General features: G+C 38.7%; 1 protein-coding gene across 1 annotated transcript in view; it reads left to right on the top strand.

The window, feature by feature from the left end:
- Window positions 1-11936: 11936 nt before the first annotated feature.
- LOC139720830 (macrophage mannose receptor 1-like) overlaps window positions 11937-20641 on the top strand; it is a 30366-nt gene continuing 21661 nt past the window's right edge. Inside the window, exons 1-9 of the mRNA XM_071632166.1 lie at window positions 11937-11946; window positions 13273-13389; window positions 13983-14117; window positions 15269-15388; window positions 15930-16094; window positions 16700-16816; window positions 17966-18079; window positions 18943-18981; window positions 20024-20200. Of these exons, the coding sequence (XP_071488267.1) occupies window positions 11937-11946; window positions 13273-13389; window positions 13983-14117; window positions 15269-15388; window positions 15930-16094; window positions 16700-16816; window positions 17966-18079; window positions 18943-18981; window positions 20024-20200 (994 nt within the window). The remainder of the gene's footprint in view (window positions 11947-13272; window positions 13390-13982; window positions 14118-15268; window positions 15389-15929; window positions 16095-16699; window positions 16817-17965; window positions 18080-18942; window positions 18982-20023; window positions 20201-20641) is intronic.

The following is a 20641-nucleotide window of genomic DNA, read 5'->3' on the forward strand; positions in this document are numbered from 1 at the left end:
ATTGACAAAAACTTAACTCCTCCTTGTGGTCATCCACTCCCTGCTTTCTAGCCGATGTCAGTTGTTACGAGCCCTACTCGACGTATCTCGGCAACGCACAGGTGACCGTTGACGGTGATGCCTGCCTGAACTGGAAGGACGCCAACCGCCGTTACAATCCTACTGACTACCCGGACGCTCGTAAGAATTATTCAAGACAGTAATTCACTTATACCAGGGACCTGTTTCACAAGGATTGATCGCAAGATTGATATTGCGATTGATGGGATAAAAAAAAAAATGAATCGATCTATCTGCTATTGATTTTGTGCTCTAAATCAAGCGTAAGAATCTTTATGGAACAGACTTACGTTAACGGGCCCGTTAACGATCGCCCCACCACTGTACAGGCATGCTAACCTGGAAACATTGATCTGCGCAATACTTGAATATGAGACCATTTTGAAGCAAATAATTTTCACACAACAATAGTTGTATAATGCACTCTTAAATGAATCCCACAAGGATTGGAACAATGGTCCCCAGCATTCCCACTGATCACTTATTAGCCATCCCCTTTAAGTTGCAATCAGTCGCTAATTGCGTTTCATAAACAACTCTGCGACTGATCGCAAGTAACGCTAAATCTACTGAAAATTACGCTTGATTTTTTCTTGAAATCAAATGTAAGTCTCTTTATGAAACATGACTTACAATCGATATTAAACCGACGCTCGATTCAACGAGTTACGCGTAATGAATCGAGCGTAAGATCAATCGTAACCCTCTAGGAAAGATGCCTCTGACCTTATTCCTCGAGTGCCATGTCTGCGATATCTCTCTCTAGAAGTTATACCATGTGGTTCATTCATAATAAGGTATTACACGAATTTGCATGTTGCATATTCATGATAGTAGACATACACACTTTTTGCTGTGTTGATTTGATATGCGTTAACAGACAGGGGTAATCATTACACATAATACATGTATTATAGTTTTACCCCCCCCCCCCCCCGAAAAAAAAAGAAAAGAAAGAAGAATGTAATGTATAGAGAGCTTTGAGTTTGCTTAAATCAAAACGTGGTACTTGTAGTCCAGTCAAAATACGACAAAAAGGGGGTTAACCCACAACTAATTGCAACAGAAACGATTCCACTTGCATCTGAACCGGAAGAGCTATTAAAATAACATATTAAAAGTTCCCAAAAATTCGAGTAGTGGATCAGTGTCTAATTTGCATAAATTCAAAATGGCCGCCATACAACCTATTTGTGCCTATATCTCGGGATATGTAACCCACAGAAAGTAAATTCCGGTGTCTAATCCTATGTTTTTTAGGTCAAGCAATACAATTATGTTATCTGTAGCAACTTTCAAGCACCCTTTTGATAGTTTTTGCATATGTTTGCATATAATTACATGCAAAATGGCCGCCATATTGCCTGTGATAGCCGTATCTTCGTATATCATTGATATACACTCAGGAATAAGACCCTATATCTGGACATTAAACCCGCAGAAAATAGATTCTGGTGTCTAAACCTTTTTTTTTTTTAGGTCAGGGAATAGAATTATGATATAAACAATAACTTTCAAGCTTCCCTTTATACATTTCTTTGCATATATTTGCATTTATTTAAATGCAAAATGGCCGCCATCATGCCTCTACAGGCTTATATCTCTATCTGTAAAAGGTACCCTGTGACGGTGTCTGTGGTCTTAATTTTACTGCTGAGAATCACTGATATAGAATACGTTCCAATCAGGAATAATTACCTATATTTCACTAAACATTTGCATAATGTATTTATACATAAATCTATTCAAATTAAGAGTAGCTTATATCCATAAGCTACTCTACAAAAGTTTCATGAGTTTGGACATTTTGTTTACAGAATGTTCTTGTCATATCAGGGTACCATGTCACTCACTCACTTTCTGAATAAAGGACCCAGGGGTCCATCCCTCACCCGAGTATCTCAAGTTCACCTTCCATGCATTCTTACAAACTATTACTTGGGAGAGAGGAAATTTGAAGACTTTGGGAACCCCTAGGGCCATATCTGGAAGCCTTTAGGGACTTCCAGGGCCCAGGGAGGCATGATGTTCATGATATACATGACACTAGCGATAAATGCACCTACAATACTAGTTTGTTGACCATGCGTTTTCAAAAAAGAGGATCAAAAATCAAAATTGGTCCCCAATAATTTGGTCCCAGCCTCAAGGCTGCCGCACCTAGATCAGATTTTAGGTGCCTTTGGGCATCCTGTGGTCTAGGGGGGGGGGGGGGGGGTAGATGGTACCCATTTTACCAATATTCTACTAGCCAAGTTTGGTAACAAATCGAACACACCTTTTGTGAAGATGAACGTGTGAAAATTGGTTTCTATTTGGCTCTAGCCCCAAGTATGAGTATATTGAAAGTATGCTTATACACTCACTGATGTATTTATTCAATGCTCTTCTAGTTTTATAAAAGAAGCAACTCTAAATTCAGAGGGGGACATAGTGCCCACACGTAATATATTATATATATATATATATATATATATATATATATGTGACCGTGCACCTCAAAACGAACATAAAGTCGCACACACTGATTTTGCGTGAGGACTGAAAATAAGTGAAATGGGTCAACCTAGCCGAACTTGAGTTTTTCATATTTTCTGAAAGGGCAGGTCTTCTTTTACATTATGCTAAAATTTGGTATCATAAAACGGGCAGGAAAGTGTGTTTTTTAGCAGTTTATCTCGAACATTTTTGGTAGAATATTGTGAGTAGGTGTGTCTTTAGAATCCCTTTTTCGTTTCAGAAAAACCTTGTCCACACTCTTCACTTCCAACTCTAATAACTTTTGAAAGGATAGTGTTACTGCTTTGAAAGTTGGCATTAATTATGGACAGAATGTGTTAATGAGGCATGATTAATTTCAGTTTAATCTGATAATCCCTTCATTGTGGTTACTCTGGTGGTTTACTTCCTGTTTTTTGTTCCATTCATCGCACAGCCAGCACGGTTTGGTAAAGATTAAGCGCTTGAATAGACACTGTACTTCAGAGCCTCTTTTCTCAGTTCACATTTTTCCTGAGTTTGTGCTTTCTTTCCAATATTTAGATAGGTTAGGAGAGTCCATTTGATTTGAGTTATACATCATTTTAAAGCTTAGAGTCTGCTCTTTCAGAATATGGTCTTAACTAAAAATTCATGTCTGGCGACTTTTTGTTTGTTTTGAGGTGCAGGGTCACATATATATATATATATATATATATATATAATATGTATATATAACACGAAGTAGGGTGGTAATGCATTTTAGTCCAAGAGTGCTATTTATTCAGATCAAATTTTCGACGGATACATTCCTCTTCCTCAGGGTCGACAATGACAATTGTGAAGAAAGATCGTCGAAAATTTGGTCTGGCTAAAGAGCACTGTTGGACTGAAATGCATTACCACTCTACTTCGTCATCTTTTCTGTACTGGTACCAACACGCAGACTACAAGTATCATATATATACAGTATATATATATATATATATATATATATATATATATGATATGTATATACATGTATATACATATATATATATATATATATATATATATATATATATATATATAATGTGTAATATTTCGAAAAGAAGATAAAATTGCGAAAGTAAACTTAAAACTATATGCAGTCTCCAAGATATTCAACCTTGTACATTATACCTACCTCTGTTACACCTGGTTCTACTTTGTGTGTGTGTGTGTGTGAGGGGAGATTTTTTTTTTTTTTTTTTAATGATAGATTCCTTAATTTCGGGGTTCTGGGACCTTTTGGACATGGTGTCTATTTGAACACCTTGAAAGTCTATCATCCTTGGGATGCTACTCGCCTAGTTTGTTGAAAATCTGTCATTACATGGGGTTTTTAAAGAGAATCTGAAAATGATTTTTGAAAATGTATGCATGACTGACGACCGGACGGCAGAAGATAAATGATGACTATTTGCAATATTAGCTTGAACCTTTTTTTTTTTGCTGTCTTGAACCTTTGGCTAAGATAAGTTTAAAATCTCATGAATCAAAGTCACTTAATTTCAAGAAAACTTTCTTTCGTTTCCAGTACATTATTTTCATTTTCTACCTTGTGATAATACAGATACTCAAGGTATGTAATGTGATCACTGAAAATATAGATCAATGATAAAAGTGTAAAACAAGCACACAAAACTCGCTTACACTCACAGTGTTCTATGCGTTTACCACAAATTCTGGACTAGGATAGTGTGAAATTGCAGTTGATTAATTTTAAAGCAAACAGGATCTCGGCTCCATTTCATACTGAAGCGTGGTAAGTCTCACGTTTGTTGTAAACTGTGTCGATGTCTTTTGAGAATGCTTCTTATTCCTAGTCACCAATTAGAACAGCATCATCTGACTCCTCACATATTTAAGAAACACAACATTACAAGTGTCTGATATATAATGGCCCACATCTGCCACTGGTATGGGTTGTGTGCAGTCAAATCTGTTTGCCCTGCAACTATACACTGCCAGTCGCTAAAAGCCTGTTTTGCAATTGCATCAGACTTCCTGCAGGAGTTCCTTAATAGCTGCAGCTTTGTCTGTAGTGATCAGAACATATTTTTGATTAAACATCTTCCTCAAATCGTCCAAATTCCAATGATTGTACAACTGTATGTCATTTCCCTTCCGCTGTTTAACATGAAAAAAAGCTGCTGCTGAAGTGGAGGGAAGGGACCTTTTGGAACAGGAACAGAAAATGATGTTATGTATTTTGTTTTGTTTTTAATCTGACTTAAGACTGCTTTTTTGCCAGCAAATTGAATTCAGTCTTCATGCTGCTCGCATTAACGAAAAAAAAAAAGCCAGTGTGTTGATGAAAATGCTATTAGTGCGAAGCCTCAATGCAATAGGAAACATTTCTTTTAATAAAGCTGGAGATACACGTACAACGCGAAAAATGGTAAAAGTAAGACTTATAAGAATTCATACGTGTTGTACGAGCTTGAAGCCGATGAGAAGGATGCTGTTTGTATTAATTGACTGATGAATCCAGAGTAATAGTGATAGAAATGTTAAGGCATTTCCTTTTTTTCTTTTTTTTTAATCTGGCTGTAAATCACAATGTTTTACATTTTCAGTAAGTCACTGGGTCACCTGGTGAAACCGCGCAAAAATATGACAAAATCCACTTCCATACAAATTATCACAGTCATATGTTGCACATAGATAAACATGCCTTTACCAAAAGTTTTGCAACAAAAGACACAAGTATCGACTAAACATGGATACAAATCATCGCACACTTTGAAAGCTATATGAGATATGTCCAAACTCATGAAACTTTTGTAGAGTAGCTTATTGATAATCATGAACTTGATGACATGCCCCCCCCCCCCCCCCCCCTTTGGCAAAAAAAAAAGGAATGAATAATGAATTGCAACATAGACACAAGTATAAGCAGTAAACATGAGGGCAAATTACAAAATAATACTACATTGAATATACATGAAATATTTTAACGATTCCTACTACATAATTTGAGACTTTAACATTTGTTTACCTATTGAGCACACTTTGGAAGCTACGTTGAGATTACAGTTAAATAAAGATGTTCTATTCGATGCTACTTACAGTTGTTTTCTGTTCTGAGGCTTTATGTCAAGAAAATGTGAGTACAATGTAATACAATACTTTTAATCAATGCAAGAATATAAACACTAGGTGCAAGGATAATCATCAAGGTTGTGAATGGTATCATAACAATTTTCCCTTGAAATCTTGGATGTATACATTACAGTACAATTAACGTTCTGCAGCTCATATTCGTATATCTGAAATTATATTCTCGGTAGTATTTGAATAGATTTATGTATAAATATATGCATTTTTTTTTGTGAAATATAGGTATTTATTCCTGAGTGGAACATATTCTACATCAGTGATTCTCAGCAGTAAAATTAAGACCACAGACACCATCACTAGGTACCTTTTACAGATAGAAATATAAGATGTAGTGGCATTATGGCGGCCATTTTGCATTTAATTGAATGCAAATAAATGCAAAAAATGTATAAAGGGAAGTTTGAAATTTACTGCTTATATCAAAATTGTATTCCCCGACCTAAAAAACATAGGTTTAGACACCAGAATCTATTTTCTGCGGGTTTTATGTCCAGATATATAGCGACTTATTCCTGAGTGTACTACATTAATGGTATACGAAGATACGGGCTTGCAAAGGCAATTCGGCGGCCATTTTGCATGTAATTATATGCAAATATATGCAAAAACTATATAAAGGGATGCTTGAAAGTTGCTACAGATAACAAAATTGTATTCCTTGACCTATAAAACATAGGTTTAGACACCGGAATTTACTTTCTGTGGGTTATATATCCCGAGATATGGGCATAAATAGGTTGTATGGCGGCCATTTTGAATTTATGCAAATTAGACACTGATCCACCACTCGAATTTTAGGGAACTTTTAATATGTTATTTTAGTTGCCCTTCCAGTTCAAATGCAAGTGGAATCGTTTCTGTTGCAATTAGTTGGGGATCATTTCATATTTTGACTGGACTATTGATAGCCTGGTATAAAGAACTTTGTTTTCGATTTCTTAAAAAGAAACAAAAAAAAAGAGAATCGCACTTGCTTTGCAATGTTTACAAGCACACTCATATTTTTCTTGCTCTTTTGTGGTTTTGTTTTACTCAGATCTGGACGGCAACTATTGTCGCAATCCTGCCTACGGTCCCAGACCATGGTGCTATGTCGCTGATGAGGACATTGACTGGAAGGAGTGTGACGTTCCTCAGTGCAACGGTAACATCATATCAAATTTAATTACTTATCTCTCCCTTTAAAGGTTTACAATATCAATTAAAAAAAAAACACCTTCACAGAGTGTACACTGTTACACACAACCTATACACTCTATAGACACAATCTTTGTGTGTGCGTGTGTGTGTGTGTGAGAGAGAGAGAGAGAGAGGGAGGGAGAGAGAGAAAGAGAGAAAGAAGATGTCAATGATAAAAGCAAAATTAATGTGTAAAGCAGCACACACGTCTTGGTTTCAGTTTTAGAATGATGCGCAGTAATACGTAACCTGTATGTGGTCTGTACTGTGTCGGCGTTTCCAAAGATGTTTTTTGTACGATCGTATTTCAGCGTTCTATCCTGCAATATCAAAAATCTAAGGCAAGGGAAGATGATAACTTTGGTAACAGAATCTTTATTTCGTTACAACGTTATTTCGTTATAACCGTGTTCGTTATGACGGGAGTGCATTGTAAAATGTAACCACTCGAGTACTGGAAGTCATTTCTAATGTTTGATTATTAGACAGGCTCGCACTCTGTCATTGTCTCTCGTTTAGCTCCTACTGATTGCTATGAGGGTGACGGCTACCTGTACAGAGGAAAAGCAGCGGAGACTTCCGGCGGGAACAAGTGTCTCCCCTGGTCCTCTCTGGACAACCGAGCTTACTACAGGCCGGAGACTTTCCCGGAAGAAGGTTGATGAACAGTTTACTTGCATGTCACATCTCCAGCTCGTTTATTTCAGATAGATCTAATCCTTTGCATGCAGAAACCAAATTGTGATGTCACAAAGACTTTGTAGGGATTTAGGAATACCAAAATGAAACGAGTTAGCTTTATCTCTACTCCCACTTCCACTTCTTTTAGCTATCTGCCTCCCACCCCCCCCCCCCTCTCTCTCTCTCTCTCTCTCTCTCTCTCTCTCTCTCTATATATATATATATATATATATATATATGCATATATATAAGTAACACTTGGTCCTAGACCTTGTAGGATATATCCCTTTGTTGTAAGTTTGTGCCTGTTATTATGCACAACGTTTGGAATTGTTTGTTTCGTTTCTTTTAACCGGTGGCCTTCATTAACTAGACTCCGTTATAATGTATGTCATTTCTTGTATTTCGCCTTGTTGAAATTGGATTGAGCGTTCCTGAGTTATTGACATCCTGCATATTAGGAGGTCCCATTTCAAAGAAATAATTATGTCTTCTTGTTTGTTTAACTTTGTGTTTCCTATAAACTTGGACATAGAGTGATATTTTCCTACCTTCCCCTTCCTCTCTCTCTCTCTCTCTCTCTCTCCTCCCTCTCCTCTCTCCCCTTCTGTCTCTTTCTCTCTCATTACTCTCCTTCATTCCACTTATTTGGGATTTTCCCCTTGTATTTTCCCTCCATATTGCCAGGTCTTGAGGAAAACTATTGTCGAAACCCTAGCGGCTCTTCCTATGGCCCCTGGTGTTATTACAGCGAAATGATTTTCGGGTATATGTCGAGTTCCTGCGGCATAGAGAAATGCAACAGTGAGTGTGCAGTTTCCACCTCATTCATCCAAACGCAAAATGTCTGTTTATCGACACCCATTATTTTTTTTTCGCCCTACATGAGAAGACAGTTCTTATTCATTTCACTTCGTTTAGTTTGCACGTGTAACATTAGCTTGATACAAGGATTTATATCGTACGAAAAATGCAACAGACGTGGGCATGTTTGTTTTACACAAAAGTAATACACTGAATAACGTTGGATGGCATCAATGGAATTGTTGATCAGTATCATCAATCGTTTGTATTCACTGCATGAGTTTTCTACAGATTTAATGGCCCGAATTCACGAAGGTGGTACAATTAAAACCATGGTTTCAACCATGGACATATTGTATGGAGCGCCAAGTGTCGCATGGCCTATTTCGTTACGAAATCAGTCACGTTGTCGACACAATGGCCATTTCGTTAACGAAATAATCATCACATCAACGAAATGTTGTCATTTCGTTGACGCAATGATCATTTCATTGACGAAATGACTGATTTCGTAACGAAATAGGCCATGCGACTCTTGGCGCTCCATACAATTTGTCCATGGTTTAAACCATGGTTTCAATCGCACCACGTTCGTGAATTCGCGCCAAATCATCTGACATATTCAAATGATATATTTCCTTGACGAAGTGAGTCAGACTATCTCTTCAGATATGCTCTGTAACCGGAGGAAATTTGATTTAATTTGATTTTAGTGTGATTAATGTGATTTATTCTCTGTATGGCATCATTTACAACCTTTTTTTTAGCAATATAATAAAACATTATGTTCAAATATTTCTAGAATTTCAGTAACTTTCATTACACATACATCTGTGACATAATTACAAATAAAATTAAATCAAGCAAGGAACTACAATACAACCTCTTCAAAACAGTCTACCAATTCATTCTATTTGAACTTTACTTTTTCCTCTCTCCTTCTCTTTCCAACTCCATTCATTTCCGCGTGTAGCAACCGGATGTTACGAAGGAAATGGTCGCAACTACCGCGGAACGTTCAACACAGCAGCAGATGGCAGCGACTGTGTGCCTTGGGATCAAGCTACGTCCATGCCGTATAACCCGACAACATACAACAATTCAGGTAATTTGTCGGTATAATTTCCTGGAGCACAACTTCAGAAGTACAGTGGGAAAAGGTTAAGGCAGGTGCACGCATGCGCAATGACCTGATGTGGGCTTACACTTAGATTTATAGTAGTATTGAAAAGCCAAAATCCACAAGGTAGACCTATTATGCTTACTAATATAACCCTTAATCTCTCTCTCTCTCTCTCTCCCTCTCCCTCTCTTGCTCCATTTGTTACGTTTAGACGGGGATCTCGTTCCAAAATCGCGACCATGAGACACTTGGCGCCCCATAGAACTTATCGTCCCAGTTTGCTTTCACCGAAGGAAGGATCGTCGTTTGAAATGTCTACATGTCCCCCTTGAATTGTTCTGAATCAATAATGCGTCCATGTGATGTGTCATTCTTCTGATTCAGTTATGTATATAATGAATATAAATCAGAATGATGTTTTGATTTCTGACGAATATAGATAATAGCCCTTTGTTGACATATTATGTCAACAAAGGGCTATTATCTATATTCGTCGAGAAGTATGTTAACAAGAATGACCTGCACTATTCACGTTTGTCACAGGACTGGACGAGAACTACTGCCGGAATCCTAGCGGAGATGACGAGCCGTGGTGCTATGTCGACGTTGATTTAAAACTGGTGCAAGAAATGTGCGACGTGCCACACTGTTCGAGTGGGTGAACTCAGAACTCTTGATTCTTTCTTAGCATTTCTTGTCCGTCTTGATGTGGTTTTGTTTGTATTTGTGGTCTGTTTTAGACGTTTTAGACATTCTGCTCCGATAAGGCCCTGTCATAAGAAAAATCGTGTTTTAGATAGACGTTCGCTCTAGTAATAATTATTGTCATGTGATAAGAATTAGTCGTATAAGAGGAGAGTTCGAACCCAGAATCTCCTCTTTAACCCTCTCAGTGCCCTGGACGTTGAGCATTGTGTTCGACAGCTGATAATTCCTTGTTGCAACTCATTTTTTTTTTATAGCAACTTCGACTAGAATTCCACGCCACACAAGTTGGCCTATAATGCTTTTGTGTAGATTCCTCATATTTCACTTGGATTCATTCTCGCATTTGTTGGTGTCAATTTGCACATTTAATTATTGATATGTCTATTTTCAATTTGTGAAATGTAGAGTATGGGACAATAAAACCAAACCAAACCAAACAAACTTAAAGACCCGAATTCACGAATATGGTGCGATTGAAACCATGGTTTAAACCATGGTTTAAACTATGGACAATTTGTATGGAGCGCCAAGTGTCGCATGGGCTATTTCGTTATGAAATCAGTCATTTCATTTCGTCGACGAAATGTTGTCATTTCGTTACAAAATGGTCATTTCGTCGACGAGATGACTGATTTCGTAACGAAATAGGCCATACGACACTTGGCGCTCCATACAATTTGTCCTCGGTTTAAACCATGGTTTCAATTGTACCACCTTCTTGAATTCGGGCCAAAGTGACCCGATGGGCTTCTCTATGCCCGTTGGCACTTAAAGTGCACCAAGGGTTAAGAATCTGAAGCCCACATCCAACAGTGTCCAATACATCACAGGAAAATCACTTCTGATGTTTAAGTTGTCATTGACATTGAAGCCCTTGCTTTCAATTGTTGCGATCAATCTCGTTGCAGATGACGTTGGATGTTACGTTGGTCGGGGTTCGACCTATCGTGGAGAGGCCAACTACGTAACTATTGGTCGGAGTTGCTTAGACTGGGTTGATTTCATTGACGAGTTCTATCCAGGTGAGTCTTAACACTCGTTACTTACCTGCGAATATGTCAAAAGTATCTTTCCCGAACAGAAAAATAAGTCATAACACTTCAGATAATGTAGGTCGTTTCTAATTATATTCTTGGCAAATAAGAAAAAAAAATGTATGTATATGTTATTTGTTTATATCATTTCAAACAAGTGGAGACAACGTTTTACTATTGACCTTCTTTGTGCATTAGAGTGTATTCCATACGTGACGTGAAGAAAGAGTGCGTGTTAGCCGGCCATGACACAATTATGATTATATGTCATATCATGCAGCATTATTTTAATGCCATTCTAATCATACCAGACAAAGTATTACTTTTTATGCCTTCACCATGGGAAGAGAGTTATCTATGGTGTTGTCGCTGCCGTTGTTGTTGTTGTTGCTGTTGTTGTTGTTGTTGTTGTTGTTGTTATTATTGTTCATGCGAACGTCTGCAATGAGAAAGAGCAACCACTTTTCATAACTTCTCATAAAGTACCCGAGAAAGAGTTCGCCGTGACTACCTTCCACTCCATCCGTGACGTCTCCGAGGTCATCGAAGACATCTCTCTCAGCCAGTGCGCGTACGAGTGCCTGCACGACCACTCGCACTTCTGCAAGTCGTTCAACTACTACTCGGGCTCTTCCGGCACCCAGTCGCTCTGCTCACTGAGTCAGTACAACGACCAGGACGGCGACATCATACCAGATGGCCACACCGACTACTATCAGCGCAACATGACTTACGGTCAGTGTGTTATTCATTTTAGCGGGCTGTAGAAAACCATGCAACGTTATTCTAGATTCATCGCCCGCCTTGTTTAGCTTTTGAATCTGCGTTTGTCCATCTCCGAGTTTTGTTTTTGCAATTCGATAGTTTTTCTTTTCCCCTGAAATTCTTGACTTCTACTTCTGATCCATGCTTTTTCACTTGAAGAGGTCTGAGATGTCGAAATTACAAAGATATTTCTTTTTCACTTCGTGAATTCATAGATATCCTAAATAACCCTTTACTTGGAATTAAGAAGTTAGAGTTTGCTGCGTTCACTCTTTCGGATAAGACCAGGCGTCCACTAGGGCGCGGACAAGACCCGGACAAGACCCGGAATGCAAATTTGGTATTCCGCACTCCTTCGGCAACCTGTGCGCACGGTCCTGAACGTGTCCGCTCACTGTCCTAAACATGTCCGGGCGTTTCCGCACCTTCGGGAGAGAGAAAAATTTTCGCGCCCAAGTGGACGTCCGTCCTAACAAACCGGAGCTATCTTTTCTCTGAGAAAATAAATGTCTGCTCATACTGCTGATTGTAGACCAATTCGGTTTGGGGACTGTTTTTATGGTAATTTCTAACTGAGGGACTTCAGGTATGCCTAACAAAAGATAGTTCATGCACTGACAAAGAAACGCACCTGGCTCATTGAATAACCCATTGACAGTGTTTTTGATCTTCGTAGGAAGATTCCCAGTAACGGCCGCCATAAGTTACAATGCCCTGAAGTCGGATTCATCTACCGTTTGTCCCCCCAAAATTACAATGATACCCTCCGCAACGATAACTTTGAAAATAGTGAATTAATCCAAATACGATTTCAGGGTATGAAGCTATAACTCAGTGCCCACATCTTACAGAAAAGCCCATTTGATTTGCTTTAATGGTCAAAGAGAAATGAGGAACAATTTTGTAGAGCATGTCAGGAATCTCTTCACTCCAAGTTCTGTCTATTGTGTTCACACATTAATTTGCGCTTCCAAGATCATCTAAGTGCTAAACTTGGACGAATCAGACTCATGACGTGCTTTACAACAATCCACATTTCTCTGTGACCGCTTAACCAAATTGAATGGGGCTTTCTGCAAAATATAGCTAGGATTTCATATTTTAAGATCCTGAAGTAGCATTTAGACACTTTAATTATATTGGGTGTTATCAATGCGAAAATCCGATTGTAATTTTTTGGGGGACATACTGTATAGTTTTCTGTAGTCAAGGTCGATGAAGCTACACATTGTTGCTGTTCTTTGATGTCTCAGTGGTTTACATAATCTATGTTCCATGCCCAACGATAACCAACAGGTCTTGAGGAAAACTACTGCAGAAACCCGAGCGATGCCGCCGCACCGTGGTGCTATTTCCACGATCCCCGAAATAACAGGACGGACTGGGGCTACTGCGGCGTACCAGAATGCAATCGTAAGAAAACAAAACAAACAGACAGAAAGTAAAATGTTTTCATGTAATCTTCCGTATAATGCAATCTGACATTGTCAAAGATTTAATATGCTCTACATTCGGTAAAGTATTTTTCCCTGCACTTTGAATACATTTTCTGTTTCACAACATTAACTCTTCTCGGTGTAATGATAGATGAGTGTGAGATCTTAAACATCACTTCAATAGCCGGGTTCACACGTACATCAATTAGCGGGATACAAATCTCGAGATTTGCATCGCGATCGTCATCCCGCTAATTTGTACGTGTGAACCCGGCTATTGACTTGATTTGTGAAACATTGCTGTTTCCCAATACCTAGTTTTCTTTTGTATTGAAATGTTCCCTGTATGCATTATGCGCTGCAATAATGTTTATCAGGGCCAAAAGTAATACTGTTGATTTCAGAATTCCCACAAACAATGACTAAGCTGCTACACATTGTATTCTATTGTTATGCAAATGTCCATAATGTATTTTTACAAGATTTACCAGGTGCATGTGGTCACAAGAATTTGACGGTGCAATGGGATAAAATGTTTTGTGTTTGTCTTTTTGGTACGTGACAATTTAGCCCAGGACGTTGGCTGTTACAACGCTCTGGATGATGGGGCTTCTTACCGGGGTGCGGCCCGTACCACTGCGTCAGGTCATGTCTGTTTGGAGTGGAAGGACACTTTTTACACACCGGACAGATATCCTAATTCAGGTAAAAGCAGCGTCTGTTTCATGACCAAAATATATCCATACAGTCATCACAGCTCATGATAAATTCAGTATTTACCCCCAAAGAGAAAAACATTTCACAGGAGAAGTATTTAGAGAGCGAGGGGAAATATTTTCCGTTGAGGAACGATTCGCTCGTTTTGTCAGTGTATCTCAATGCTGCGATGTTTTATCAAGACTATGTATATGGATAAGCTTGAATCACAGAGAACAATAACAACAACAAGAACAATTAATTAAAAACAAGGATTCATCTTTTAATCTCTCATGGAGAAATAACTGTGACAACAACAGTAATAATCTTCAAGTTTGCGCAGTATAACTTGTTTCATTGTGAAGATGTTTGCCCCCCCCCCCCCCCGAAAACTATCCAATCGTCCCAAAATATATCCTCATATTACAACAGTAACCGAGAAGGAGACATTCGAGTAACTATGTTTGATCATGTCAACTGAGCGAACAGTCCCTATTTGCACAATAAGTGATAACACGATTAGACGATAACATGATACATTCAAACGATTAAGTTGGTCAACGGTTAAAGGGATGGACACATTGGTACAGTATTGGTGGAAATGAGAATTTGGCTTTTAACTTTTGCGGGATACCAAGAAAACACTTATGACATACATGTAGTACAGAGCATACCATTTTAAGAGGAATTCAAAGTTTATTTGATGAAAATCGGGTTTGGAATGACTGAAACATCCAAAAACAAAGTAAAACAAAGCGATCGCAATATAGTGTGACTCCCACACTATTAGAACCGCTCTTTCTTGGATATCTCAGCCATTTCAAAACCAATTTTCATCAAATAAACGTTGAATTCCTCATAGAATTACATGTTTTTTCATATTTCAGAAGAGGTTTCTCATTATCTCACCAAAAAATGTTATAAAACCTGAATTTAGGTCTCAACCAAAACTATACGATCCCTCTAATTCTATACCGTGTGAAGGAGCTGGGGTACCTTTGCTGAATACACATACATACAGTCGATCATAATCAATCTATACAATCTTATCTTTCTATTTTTGTTCAGTGTTTAATTGATGAATTGCTCTGTATGTGTGTATATATGTGTGCTTTGTTTTATTTTGTTTTACCATATCTCTTAATCTTTCCATGGCACAGGTCTTGAAGAGAATTATTGCCGAAATCCGACTTTCTTCAGATATGCTCCCTTCTGTTACTACAAGGGAACGTCCGGTATCGTGGCAGAGTACTGTGACATTCCAGAGTGTGAGGTTGAGGGTAAGGGAAGCTTTGAGGTCGTCCCATTGCCCCTTTCACTCCAAAAAGTTGGATATGTCTCCACTCTTTGCGGCGGTTGATTAGATTCGGTCTGATTTTTCTTGTTTGTTCTCTTTGTTTTCTGACTCTCTTTGGGGGAACTGGAAAGTGAGCCCCCTCCACTGATAGTTGGGGACTATTAAATGGGGAAATAGTAATACCTAAGTCTTTAGAATTGGGTGCTACACTTCACTTGCAATAACAAAAAGAGAAGGGAATTTACGGTTATGGATACTCCTTGGTGAAAGATAGTGAAAGGACTACTTTGACTGCAGAAACAAAAGTTTAGACATAATCATACTTATTTGGTGAAAGATGGTTTATTGATAAGTTGTTAAAACCGATGATATGACAGCATAATGCTCAAACCTTTTTTGTATGTTCTCTAGGTTGTTGTGAAGATCACACTGTAGAGTTAAAAACTTTCTGAAGCTGATCCACCACAATAGTGAAAAGTCAGTCTATAATCCATGTCTTGGGTCTGCCTATGTTATCCTGATAGAACTATGTGCCGGTGACGACTGGATGGTGGGCCCGACGGAGGAATGGTGCTACAAGGTGGACACAAACACCCAACAAACCTTCGAGGAAGCACAGGAGAAGTGTGCCGCTGAGAGCGCTTCACTCACCAGCATCACGTCGGAATCCGAGTCCACGTTTCTCTTCGGTAATCCGCCGCAGACTGCCGCAGCCTCTCCTGCCGTTTTATGACCTTGTCTCTGCACCTTTGGTTTATCTCATTGAACCATTAGTTTATCTAATAATTTGTTTGAATATCTAGCTATTTGTTTTCATTTTAATGACAGTGGGGGCGCTATGGAATATTGGATAAAAATGGACAAAATGATTTTACCCACTGTCCTTCTCGACCCAGGTGTATGAATGGGTACCTGGCAACGCTAGGGTAATAATAATAGCAGGGCCCTCTGGTAGAGCAGTGGCAACGCTGAAGAGGCTACCCTGGATAAATAAGACATTATTATTACTACTATCACTATAGTGGCGTTTTGAAGTTTGTAACGATTTCTTTCATCTTTGGCAGGAAATTTCACTAAAGGATATTGTACAGTGAAGTCACAGTGAAGACGTCTACTTATTAACTGAAAACTTTAAAAACCTATTTGAGTTCTAGCCATGTTTTTACAAGTATGTATATCACTTTTCTAGATAGGCTATAAATAGCTTCTGGAATGCATGAAGAGGATGTACAAGAGAAAGTACTTTCGATGGCCAGATATGCTACATGTACTTCTGTTTCTATCTCAAACACAGGCATGGTGCAAGATCTGAATCAGCTTGGGTTCTGGATCGGGGCCACGGACATACAGCAGGAGGCCGGGTGGGAGTGGACGGACGGAAGTCCGTTTGCCTACCTTCACTGGGGGCCGGGTAAATAAACATGATAGAAATTGTATGAAAAAGTCAGATTGAGACAATGATGGTAATGATTGTTGTGATGATGATGATGATGATGATGATGGTGGTGGTGGTGGTGGTGAGGGTGATGATGATGATGATGGCGATGACCACGACGAGATCACACTGACATTAGATATAGCAATATCAATGGAAGTGATAGAAAAATACCAGTGATTGAAATACTTCTGTCAATGAAGACGTAGTCAGGATAATTACTATAGATAACAATCATCCTAAGCACCGCGACCATGACTATCACATTATCTATTTTGAAAACGTGAAATCGAAATATGATTAATTTTGTTATCAGTCCACCATGTGTATGTTGAATGTCTTACTGTTCTAGGGAGGGGGGATGTAATACACTTGTCTTTTCAACGAAAAAAAAAACAAGTACACGTGATATATGGTGATGGACAAACCAAATGCATGCAGGTCTTTGTGAGTTATGAAAGTAACAATTGATGCCTTTAAAACTTCAATTTCAACTACACTGTATTGCACTTTCTTCCATCTTGTTTCCCTGTTCAAACGAAAACTTCAATAAATTTAAAGGGGATGGCTAGTAACTGATCATTGGGAATCAGTGGGAATGCTGGGGGATGATGGCTCCAATTCTTGTGAGATTCATTTAAGAGTATATTATATATCTATTGTTGTGTGAAAATTATTTGCTTCAGAACAGTCTCGTATTCAAGTAATGTGCAGTTTAATGCCCCGTCACTGTACGGGCATGCTAACCTGGAAACATTAAACTGCACATTACTTGAATATGAGACCATTCTGAAGCAAATAATTTTCACAAAACAATAGATATATAATGTACTCTTGAATGAATCCCACAAGAATTGGAACAATCATCCCCCAGCATTTCCTCTGATTCCCTCTGATCAGTTACTTACCATCCCCTTTAAGAACAGTGTAGATCTAAATAGCTAACTAGCTGAACATCAATACATATCAACATACGTTTTCTTGTCTTAGTTTGATTCGAGTAGGATTTCTGATCCTCGGATATAGTTAGTGCTAGTATTGGTTTAGGATATTCAACAATATAGGTAGGTAAGGGGACAAAATTTTGTTATAAATACTTATGAGCGCCATCTCCGTTTCCCTCAGGTCAGCCAGACAATGTGCACGGGACCGAGGCCTGTGCTTTGATGTCAGGCATCGACGGCAAGTGGACTGACGAGGACTGCGATTTGACTTTCTCACACATCTGCAAGAAGCGAAGTAAGAGCAGTTAATATCCAGTCAAAAAGGGTCAATAATTACTTACCCATGCATCATCCACACATATTAATATTATGATGAGTGACTTGACTTCTTGGCAAACTATTGCCAAAGGACAGCATCGATTTGCTAATGTAGTTGTATAAAAGGCGGATCCCCTGTACAGGGACATGGCATATCTATCCCTCATCTCTGCTGGTTTCACTGGACGTTGAACCTAAGACTCGCGATTAGAAAGCAACCCAGCTATCAAAAAGCGTGTAGTTTAAATCTGTTTGACTGGACTTACTTGTGAAAATCACGGAGAGAACAGTTTCGTGACTCGTCCGAGTCACTTCTTCAGCTCTGTCTAGCTGGCGGGTACAGATTTGATTTACACGCTATGGATGAATCAAAATCTACATCGATAAAAACCCAGCTATCTACTTTATAGCTTTATCTCACCGTTTGTGTAAATTGACTCATCTCTACCTTTATGCCCACGTGACAGTTTATTCTATCATATTTACCAATCCTTGCAGCTTACGTCTACCTTTCCATCTTCTTTTATGGCCATTAATCTGTCTGTCAACTCATCTTGCCGACAAATGATGCCTCAAAATATTGTCATTTGTCGCGCCTTGAATATGTCTAAACGAACATCTTTCGCCCATAATGTATACAAAACAATATTACTGCCATATGAACTTGCATGCTCTCGATATGTGCCTTCACTAGGTGATACAGGTTCTTGCAGTTAAGACTGATAGCTCCCAACATTAACACTTACCGTAATCATAGTACTCAGTTAACTCTTACATTCGCAACCAAAGTGATTAAAGAGATGCTGTCATGTTCTTCTCCTATTTTCTTCCCTTATCCAGGCGACAAACCGTTCACAACCATGGAACCAACAACGCTAGGTAAACAAAGAGGACTACGCATGAGGCAAAAAGTACTATACATGAGGCAAAAAACAGAAGGCATACTAAATCAGAACGGAAGACACTATAGGATACAGTGTTTAATTCGGCACTAGTATCCGTTCTACAACTGCATTAACCATTGACATTGAAGGGGTAAAGTGAGAAAATAACATCTTTTTTGTGTGGTTGAGTCATCTGATTAATCCCATTCATCTGTTTGGATGGATTGTACGTTCCTGGTATGTATTTATGGCAATGAATCCCTCCTCTTATTTTTTTAATGTTTTTCCGTTATCTTGATTTGATGATATTCGTTTAGCTTGTCGAAAATTCAGTTTCACTGGTTAGTTTTTGTACATTTCTTTGTCTTCTTCTTGCTCTCTCTCTCTCTCTCTCTCTCTCCCTCTCTCTCGGTTTTGCTTAAAATTTGAAATTAAAATTTGTTTAATACACCTTCAACTTTTCCACGTAGAGTAGAAAATGTGACCAAGAATATTATTATATACGTTCATTACAGCCTTCACTAAAATTCCATGTCTGTTCCTTGTAACTTCCCATTCTCAAGACCCAGTTCCAGCCACAGTGTGTATTAGAGCAAACTGAAATGCAGGAAAAGTTATTTATGAGAGGACGTAATCAATAGTCGTTTTCACATCAGCTCGATGTTTCGAAATAGCGCGCTATTTTCTGACTTGGGAAATTGGAAAATAACTCGAGCTTGGATTTTTATCGGGCTGATGTGAAAACGCCTAATGCCTGATTTTAATCGGTTATGCGATATTGTCCTCCAACCACTTGTTACCAGTTCTTAGGGAATATGTTCAGTGCTCAAGGAATATGATCAACCTAGAAGTCCAGACTTATGTCTTATACGTGTTATGGGCAGAAACATAATTATGTAGTGAAAGCTTGGAAATTTATTATGGGATTGAAAGAAAGGTTGTATGCATCATATACATGCATTATCCCCGGTTATCATGGCAGATGCTCTGTTTATTATTGTTTTGCTGTTGTTATCATTATTTTTATACCTTACTAGCCCCTGGTATTCGTTGCCCAACGGACTGGTCTCGCTACGGCTCGCACTGCTACCTGGTTCAGCAGGACCAGACGGATTGGTACACCGCTTCCAGGGCGTGTGAAGACCTGGACTCCTCGCTGGCCTCAGTGCACAGTGACGAAGAGATGAAACACATCGTCAGCAAGCTTGAAGAAGGTTAGGGGAAAATCTTCATGTTCTTGAAACTGAAGACTTACTCTCAAACTTTGTAAGTATCTTGTCAATGATGCGCTGAGCAGAAATGGGATACAACGTATACAACAGGAGTCACATTGAAATGCAGGGTGCGTTTAGTTAAATATGGCCGTGCTAGCAAAGATAATAATAATTATTTCTCGGGACATAGAATGACCATAGGTTGTAATTCAACGTTGGTCAGTCCGGACAATGAGATTGAAACCATAGGAAAGCAGCAACTGATAGTCCTCTTCGAAGTCTTTGTCAGGTTAGCCTTTACAAAGTTATAAACAAGCGGCGGAGTTGATCCAGAGCCATCAAGTTTGACAGGTGATTGAGGGCCCTTGGTGTTTTTTAGTAAGATATATAAATCTTTTCCATGTTCTGATAACATATATCGTCTTTTCGTGCTGTTGTTTT

Source organism: Diadema antillarum, unplaced genomic scaffold (assembly GCF_040938485.1).
Source record: "Diadema antillarum isolate AM-2024a unplaced genomic scaffold, OU_Dant_1.0 scf00000134, whole genome shotgun sequence".
Classification (NCBI taxonomy): Eukaryota; Metazoa; Echinodermata; class Echinoidea; order Diadematoida; family Diadematidae; genus Diadema; species Diadema antillarum.